The following is an 8392-nucleotide window of genomic DNA, read 5'->3' on the forward strand; positions in this document are numbered from 1 at the left end:
GGCCCGGAGGAGCGCGGCTGCTCCGGCTGAGGAAACGGCTGCCGGTTTCCTCCGCGCTAGCCCTGCCCTGACCCCCCAGCTCACCCGGCCTGGAGACCATGGGCATGTCTGCCGAGGACGAGCACGCCGCCAGCCCCAGAGGTAACGGGGACAATGCGGCCACCCGCCGGGAAGCCGGTGTTGCTGGGCTGGGGAGGGATGCTACCGCTTGCAGCGCGTTTTGGGGGCTCTCCCACCCTCTGCCTCCCCACCCCTGGACCTTTTCCCTGTGCTGGGGCTGGTGCCTTGTGCTCTTGGGGAGGGGAGTGAAGCCGAGGACGAGCACGCCGCCAGCCCCAGAGGTAACGGGGACAATGCGGCCACCCGCCGGGAAGCCGGTGTTGCTGGGCTGGGGAGGGATGCTACCGCTTGCAGCGCGTTTTGGGGGCTCTCCCACCCTCTGCCTCCCCACCCCTGGACCTTTTCCCTGTGCTGGGGCTGGTGCCTTGTGCTCTTGGGGAGGGGAGTGAAGCCTGGCTCTGCTTCCTTACGGTGATAACTGTGCCGGGGCAGCGCTGCTCACTGCACAGCTCGTCCTCAAAGCCGGTGACCGCCTCTGAAGCCCCCCCCAGTCCCCGAGGGTGCCCGTGCAGGCAGGATCTCCATCGGGACTGGGGCTGCAGGGCTGCAGTGAGCCCCGAGCTGGGAAGTTGCTGAGGATGGAGCAGGGAAAATGATGAAACAGGCACTGAGGATGGGAGCTGGCGTGTGATAACTGCGCTGGTTCTCAGCCCTCCACTCTGGCCAGAAGGTCTTTGGCACAGCTTCGCACCCTGTGCCAAGGGGGATGCCATGCCCCCCCCTCCAAGCTGTGTGGGTGCCTTTGGAAGATCAGGAGCCTCCCAGCCTCACCTGAGCCTGGCTCTCTTGCATGCAAGAGCTGCCATCTCTCCAATCCTCCTGCTGACTCACTGCTGAAACCTCAGTGCTGCCAAGGGCTTCCCAGGTGCCCTCAGACCCCTCAGCATTGTGTTTTGGGGGGGAGAGTCATGGGAATGTGCACTCAGCATGGGGTGCAGCCTAAGCTGGCAGGCTGGGTGACAGCAATTTGGAGCACCCTTCTCACTGCCACAGCCCCTATGACAACTCCAGTCCGTCGTGGTGGTGTCTTAGGGGGCAGGGGGCTCACAGAAGGAATCGCTTGCTGCCGCTGTCCGGCTCCCCACATCTGGGTGTGCTTGGATGTCCGGTCTCAGGGGCCCTTCCTGCCCTGCCAAGAGAGGCTTCGTTGTGCTCATTAACCCCTGGCTTCATCTCCAGATGAGGAGTGGCCGGAAGCAGAGAAGGCTGAGAAGTTGGCGAGAGGAGCTGCTCTGAAATGGGCTTCAGGGGTATTTTACCGCCCCGAGAAACTGGAGGGGCTCGGGCAGTACCGGAGCAGAGAGACGCAGAGGAACAGCTCCATCCAGTCCCGGCTGAAGGTGGGTGTTTGCCACAGCCCACCCCATGGACACCCACAGCCTCACCACCTCCCAGAGGGTCTCCTCTTCTGCCTTGCACCATCTTTGTGTCCATTTCTGGCAAAATCTTGTCCTTTGGCTGGCACTTGGTGGGAGAAATGTAATGGTTTGAGGGAAAAGATCTGGTAAACCCCATCACCATCCCCTGCCCCACCCCTAGGCAGTGTCTGAAATGTTAAAATGAGACGCCCGTGTGCCCGAGCATCCTTCAAAACAAAACGCCAAAGGTGTTCAGCACACCCCGTGTGTGGGAGTCAGCGCTGCCCAGCACTGTCCCATCCCAGCACCATGACTGGGAGGGGGCAAAGAGCTCCAACCTGCCCTTGCCTGCAGATCTCTGCAGGGGAAACTCCATCTCTGCACACATCCATAAGGCTGACACCCCCAAACTTCTGACTATTTTGGAGATGGTTTATCCTGTCTGAATGTGGGAATGTTCAGGAGGCAATGTGGTTTAGGTGATGTGGCTTCAGAGATTTTGGAGGAGGGTTCATATGGCCACTGAGGTGCTTCATACCATTAATATGTGTTGGGGGGGCACACGGGGCCTGCGAATATTTTGCAGAAGTAATTTTTTAAAACTGAAAGGACACATCTGGTTACTGCTCACTCTGCTGCCTTGGTCACCTCAAAGTGATGCCCTTTTCCCACCTTCTACACAGCAGCCATTGCCCTCCCCCCATCCCATAAATAGTCACTGTGACTCAGTTTACTTGGGGAGGGGGATGTGTGTGAAATGAGCCATTCCTTGTTTTTTTGAAACTGGGTGTGCTTGGGTCTGCTGGGATGGGGTCATCACGGAAGGTCTGGGAGATACAATGGCATGATGGCAGAGGTAGATGGGACCTTGTGGGGCTGGGAGAGTGCATGCAAGAGAGACCTGGCAAGGCTGGGGCAAATGGTGCATGAGTCCACCAGCCTTTGAGAGCTTCTCCATTGCCTCTCCGTCTTCTTTCTCTCCCCAGTCAACTGTCCAGTCCTACCTGGAGGGGGTAAGTGCCGGGCTGGAGCAGCTGCAGTTGGCGGCCCAGGAGGTGCAGAGTGTGTGTCAGGACCTGGGGGCTGCGCGATGGGCCCTGCTCGACAGCGCAGACGGCTTCCAGGGCCTCCAGCAGATGCGGGCGCTAAAGGCGGAGCACGTGCAGCTGGCCTCGGTGGTCCAGGTGCTGCCCCAGCTCTTCTCAGGTAAGGAACTGGCCCAGTCCTGGATTTGGGCTGGAAGGCACTGGGGAGAACTCCAGTCCAAAACTGGGCCCCACGCCAGGCTGGTGGCAAAGCTAGAGCAGGTTGCTCCAGCTTTGCCAGTTGGATTTGGAAAGTCTCCATGGATGGAGATGCCACTGTGTCCCCAGAGCCCCAGATCTCAGACCCTTCCCCTCACCATCTCCCTGCTAACCTGTACCCGTGACCCTGGTGCCAACCTGCTTCACTCCTCACACTCAATCTTGGCATCTCTCCTCCCTCTCCCACAGTCCACGAGGTTTTTTCCCATACTCTGCAGCTGCTCCGTGGGCAGCAACTCTTGGAGGCCCATGCAGAGCTCATGATGATGGAGCACCTCCGAGATGACATCCTCTCTCAACTCCACCTCCGGGGGCTCTCCAGTGCCCAGGCAACTGTGCTGTCCTACTTCAGTGGCCTGCAGGAGATCAATGAGAGCCTGGCCAAGCAGCTGTGGGACATTGTGGGCAGCAGCCTGAGGCTGGTGCGTGAGGACCCAGTTCTCTTTGTCACTGCTGTAAGGATCATCGAGCGGGAGGAGAAAATAGATGATACTCTGCTCCTGGAGGCCACCTTCCTGCCCCCTGGCCGCCCAAAGGGCTGGAGGCAGAAGTTTTACCACGTTCTCCAGGACACCATCACAGGAGCTCACTTTCATCACGCCCGCATAGACACGAATGGGCCATTGCTGGCCAGGCACCTGGCAGCCCTGCAGAAGGACATCGTGTCCGAGCTGCGTGTGGTGAAGGACCTGATGGTCCAGTGCGTCCCAGATCACTACAACATCCTCAGCCTCTGCACTGCCACCTACCACCAGGCCCTCACCAGCCACCTCCAGGAAATCCTCCGAGAGGACCTGGACAAACAGGCGCTCTTCCTCCTCCTTGAGTGGGCACTTCGTGTCTACCACAGGTCAGCACTGACCCCAGCACCCAGCCAGGTTGTCCACCAGCACCCAGCCGGGTTGGGAGAGTGGCTCTGGCTGTCTAGGGGTGACCACTGAGTGGGCAGAGGGAGAGGTAGGAACTGCTGGAAGATGCAGGTCTTCCCAGCCCTGTCCTCCCTCTGTCCTTCAGCCCAGATATGATGGGTCACCCTGACCTTCTCCCAGAAGTGGACGTTTCTGCTCTGGGTGCCTTGATGTCCCCTGAGCTCGTGGATCAAACAGAGAGGAAATACGTGGTGAAAGTCAAGGTGAGTGAGTGTGACAGCACACGTGCAATGGGTAAAAGGACCCAACGACCACCACTGTGCTGGCATCTGCTCTGACAGCAGCAGGAGACTGAGAGCCTGTGGGACGAGGCCTGGGACTCGCTGCTGTGCTATGTGTTGGGTCTCAAGGGAGTTGGTACCCGACTTCTTGGGCTGACTGTGGTGGGCATCCTTCCCACAGGCCAGCGTGCTCGAGTGGATGCAGAGGACCCTGGATGTGGAGTTCAAGGAATGGTTCAGGGACGAGGAACCCGAGACAGACCATCAGGGCTTCTTCCAGTCAGCCTTGCCCGTCATTGTCATGCAGGTGGGTCCCCAGCACCACGGGTGCAGCTGGGGCTGTGGCCTGCAGCCTCTCACTGACTCACCTCCACTCTCCTCTCCCTGTGCAGATGCTGAATGAGAATATCCAGGTCGCCTCCTTGATCACAGACTCTCTGCAGCAGAAGGTCTACAACATGGCCTTGGAGGAGCTCGAGGCATTTCTGGGCCGGTCAGTGGAACTCCTCACACCCCTGCCCATCCTCACAGACCCTGGGTCCCCATGTCCAAGCACTATAGTCTGATAGTGGAGATCTGCTATGGAGCACCCAGCACTCATCCAGGTCCTAGAAGTCTCAGCAGCCTGTCTACCTGTGGGGCTACTGTCTGAGTCCTTGGGGCCATCAGCACTCAGGGCTTGCTGCCCCAAGTGCTTCTCCAGTAGTGCCAAGCCTTGCTCTCCCAAGAGGTCCAGAATGGGTCCCTCTGTCCCAACCTGTCACTCTCCAACCTGGTGGCAGAAGCTGAAAAGAGCCAAGTGAGCTGGGAGGGTTGTGGGAAGTCCACATGCCCCTAAGAACATCCCAGCTCCAGGTCCTCGTGGTGAGACATCCGAGGCTCTGCCCACCCATCATGGTGACTCGCTGTGTTGCAGTTTGCGGGAAGCCCTGGTGCAATGCGGGAAGGAGCACCAGAATGACCGCACCATACCCAAGTACTACGTCTCCTACCTGCTGGCCATGCTCAACAACAACCTGGCTCTCAGGTAACATGCACCACCACCTTCTAGCTCTTGTAGCCACCCCACTACCCTCAAGGAAGCCCCATCCTCCCCATCCCCCTGGGGCCCAGTGTCCCCACCATGTTTCCCAGGCTGCCTGTCCCCTCCCATCTTCTCTCTCTCCTAGCTCTTCTGTCTCCTCTCTGCACCCTGACGCTGCCCGCAGAGAAGTCCCTGCATCCCTCCGGGCTGCTCTAGACAGGACACAGAAGAAAGCCTGCCAGCTGCTGCTGGAGGAGCTGCTCCTGGACCTGCAGGTACATTTGTCCACAGCCCCCAAGGCTGGCAGGGCTGCAGGAAACCTGGCCCCAGCAAGAACAGCACTACCAGAACACCCCAGGCACAGGTTTCTTCCTGCCCAGGGGCCCGCTATCATCCTGCAGACGTCTCTGCCAACCTGGGCCCCAGACCTTGATAAACCACCTGCAGCTCACCCCGTGTCTGTCACCAGCCAGCACCACCCTGTATCGCTGGGACAGATGGCTTGTGGCCCCCAAACCACTAACTGACAGAGCCCGGGAGCCCCAGCCCTCCGGGCTGCCTCACGCTCCTTTTTATGGCTGTTTCATGGCAGAAAACCAACAGGAGAGAAGCAGTGTCCGTGCAGAGGATACAAGCCCATGTGTGACTGCCCCAGTCATTTCCTGCCAGCGTAGTCAAATTTAACTTTCCTGGAGTCCGGACTGAAAATCTGGGATAATTAATGGCTTTGCTATTTAGGGCTTGAATGGCATGAAAACAAAAGAGCAGCTAAAGGGTGAAACACTCTCAGGCAGCGTGGAGACTGCCCATAGTAGAGACATAGAGGGAATGTCTGCCTGCAGGCAGGAAGACAGGCAAGGACAGCAGGGCAGGAGGAGGAGGTCAAAGCCCTCTGCCAGAAACATGTTATGTCTACAGAAGGAAAGTGGAGAGAAGTGGAAATTAAAAACAAAATCACAATAGGACAGGCCAAAAGCGAGTGTGTGAGGAGCAGCTTGCTGCCCAGACCGCAGGTGCTGCCCATGATGGGGCATCATGACCTAGATAAACCTGCAAAATGTGGATCTCTGGGTGTCAGGGAGGGACAGTCCCAGCGTATTTTCATAATTTCCTAATTTAGACCACTCTTCTATTTTTATGTTGAGTTTTGGCTGCTAGCAAGTGCTTGAGGGTTTTGCAAGGCCAAGCAGCAGCTGTGGGACATGGTGCCGCCCCGCAGCTGCTGCGAGAGCCATGCGATGCGATGCAGGGCACCGTACGCTGCTCCTCTGCTTCTTTCAGCCCCTCTGCCTGCAGCTGCCTTCTCGTAAGTGGCTCTGCGGGTCCCAGCTCATCAGCAGCATGTGCGAAGTGATTGACAAGTATGCAAAGAACTTCTCCCGCGTCAGGAAACCCCTCTACACGGTATGGTTGCTGCTGGGGATCCTTCGAATGGCTGCTTGTCTGTAGGGCAAGGAGGATGGGGAGTTGGGAGCCATGCTGGGGTGCAGGATGCAGGGGATGCAGTTGCTGCTGGGTTTGCTGGAGAGCCCATATCCTCCGGAGCAGCACCGTCACACAGAGATGTTCTGGGTTTCCCCCAAATTCAGCTGCTTTCTCTGTCCCTCCAGCCATGGGGCTTCCCATCAGGCTGTCCCCACTGCTTGGTGCTGCATCCAGCCCCTTTCCCTGGGTCTGAGACCCAGGCAATGCCCTGTGCTAACAGCTCTCCCCTGCCCAGCTCCTGCTGATGGAGAGCGAGCTCCTGGTAACGAGCCAGTACCTGCGTGCACTCATGCAGAAGAAGATGGTGTGCAAGAGCGAGGAGGAGCGGGGCCAGCTCTGCGACCGCCTGCTGCAGGACGCCACGCAGCTCCGGGAGCTCTTCTGTGGCCTGGTGAGAGCTGCTCGAGTGTGGCGGGGAGCCGGCCACTGCAGTGGTCTTCTCCCAGTCTCACATGTGCTTGCTCTCCTTGCCAGGGTGTGGACCAGAGCCAGCAGAGCCTGGAGGCCGTTTTTGCTCTGCGGGAGCTGATCTGCCTCAAAGACCCGGCACTGCTCAGCCTGGAGGTGCTGGGCTTCGCCACCAAGTACCCCGACATCAGGTAAGGAGCCCAGCTCGGTTCTCTTGTGAGATGGGGTAAGCATGAGTCTGTCCAGGGGAGCCAGCCTTAGGCTGGACCCTGGAATGTTATGCTGCAGAGTAGACAGAAACCTGGGCTTTCTTCCCCTCCACCTTAAGGTTTTCTTTTCCCATGGCTTCAGATTTGAGGGGTTCTTGCAAAGTCCCAAGGCCAAAGATGTAAAAAAAAAAAAGAGCAGTTCTGCTGTGGCATTCACCCATCTGTATTTGGTAGCCAAACAAAGCATAAGCATCCAAAACACCAAATTGGAAATGTCAGAATTGGCCCAAACCCATGAAATGTCAAAACTCAATTCACAAGGTTTGTGGGGTTCTTTTCAAGCAAATTTTAAAGCTTGGCTGGTGCAAAGTACCAGCTCTGCCCTGGCCTCAGCTCAGCCTCCCTGGATCACGGGGGGGTTTGCAGGACACGAGCACTGTGGATGGTGTCGTGGGCCAGCTGCACCCAGACTCACCTCTCACTCTCTGCCCAGTGACGAGCACATCTCCACCTTGCTGGATCTCCGGGGCGACGTCTCCAGGGAGGTGCGGCACATGGTGCTGGAAATGATGGCGCAGCACCCCCAGGTCCTGCCCGAGAGCTACCGGCCCATCTTCAGCACCATCCTGGTCCCCGCGCCAGAGCTGCCCTTCTGCCTTCGCAAGGGCAAATGTGCCTGATGCTGCACCCCACAGCCTGCTCCCCGTGCAGAGACCACGCAGGACGTCTCTGAGGCTGCACATGGGGTGGATGAAGATGACGCGTGGCATCCCCTAAGCTCAGCACCTTGCCCTGTACTGGGTGCAGTCTGGATACATGGCACCCTCTTCTGCTCTTGCCTCGCTGAGCAGACTGTTCCCCGCAAGCACCAGACCCAGGATCAGGAGAAAATCAACCCATAGCAATTTAAGGCTGCTCAGTTCTGGCTTATTGCCTGCAGGAGAAAGAGGAGCCGCAGAGCAAAGGGCAGGAGGCTGCAAATGTGGTGAGTCCATGTCTCTGTGGGGCTGCAGAGATATTTGGGTTTCCCCAAGTCTCCAGACAGCCCTCTGAGCCAATGGATCCTGGCCATGGATCCTGTCATCACCCCAGAGCCAAGAAACCCTGCTTGCAGGAGGGTTTTAGCCGTGGGAAGTCTTCCTCTGTTTTGGCTCATCCCACAGGTCTGGTGTTGCTGCTCCACCAGCCCTGGCCCTGCATGGAGGGCAGCGAACAGCTCAGTCAGCTCATCGCGACTCACAGCCGCAGAGGAAAAGGACATGAGGGTGTCTCGCCACCCTGGGTTGTGCCATTGACCCTGTCCCTGCTGGTGTGCAGGGACAGCTCTGGCTTCC

General features: G+C 58.2%; 1 protein-coding gene across 1 annotated transcript; it reads left to right on the forward strand.

Annotated features, from left to right (window-relative positions):
• Positions 1 to 98: 98 nt before the first annotated feature.
• Positions 99 to 7757, forward strand: EXOC3L1 (exocyst complex component 3-like 1). The gene is made up of 13 exons (XM_010178994.1): positions 99 to 141; positions 1300 to 1460; positions 2465 to 2684; positions 2972 to 3632; positions 3797 to 3914; positions 4114 to 4239; positions 4325 to 4425; positions 4849 to 4959; positions 5102 to 5231; positions 6238 to 6360; positions 6677 to 6832; positions 6916 to 7040; positions 7552 to 7757. Exons 1-13 carry the CDS (start codon positions 99 to 101, stop codon positions 7736 to 7738), a joined length of 2262 nt encoding a protein of 753 aa, XP_010177296.1. The 3' UTR covers positions 7739 to 7757.
• Positions 7758 to 8392: the final 635 nt, after the last annotated feature.

The sequence above is a fragment of the Mesitornis unicolor genome, unplaced genomic scaffold (assembly GCF_000695765.1).
Source record: "Mesitornis unicolor isolate BGI_N332 unplaced genomic scaffold, ASM69576v1 scaffold46322, whole genome shotgun sequence".
NCBI classification, from domain to species: Eukaryota; Metazoa; Chordata; class Aves; order Mesitornithiformes; family Mesitornithidae; genus Mesitornis; species Mesitornis unicolor.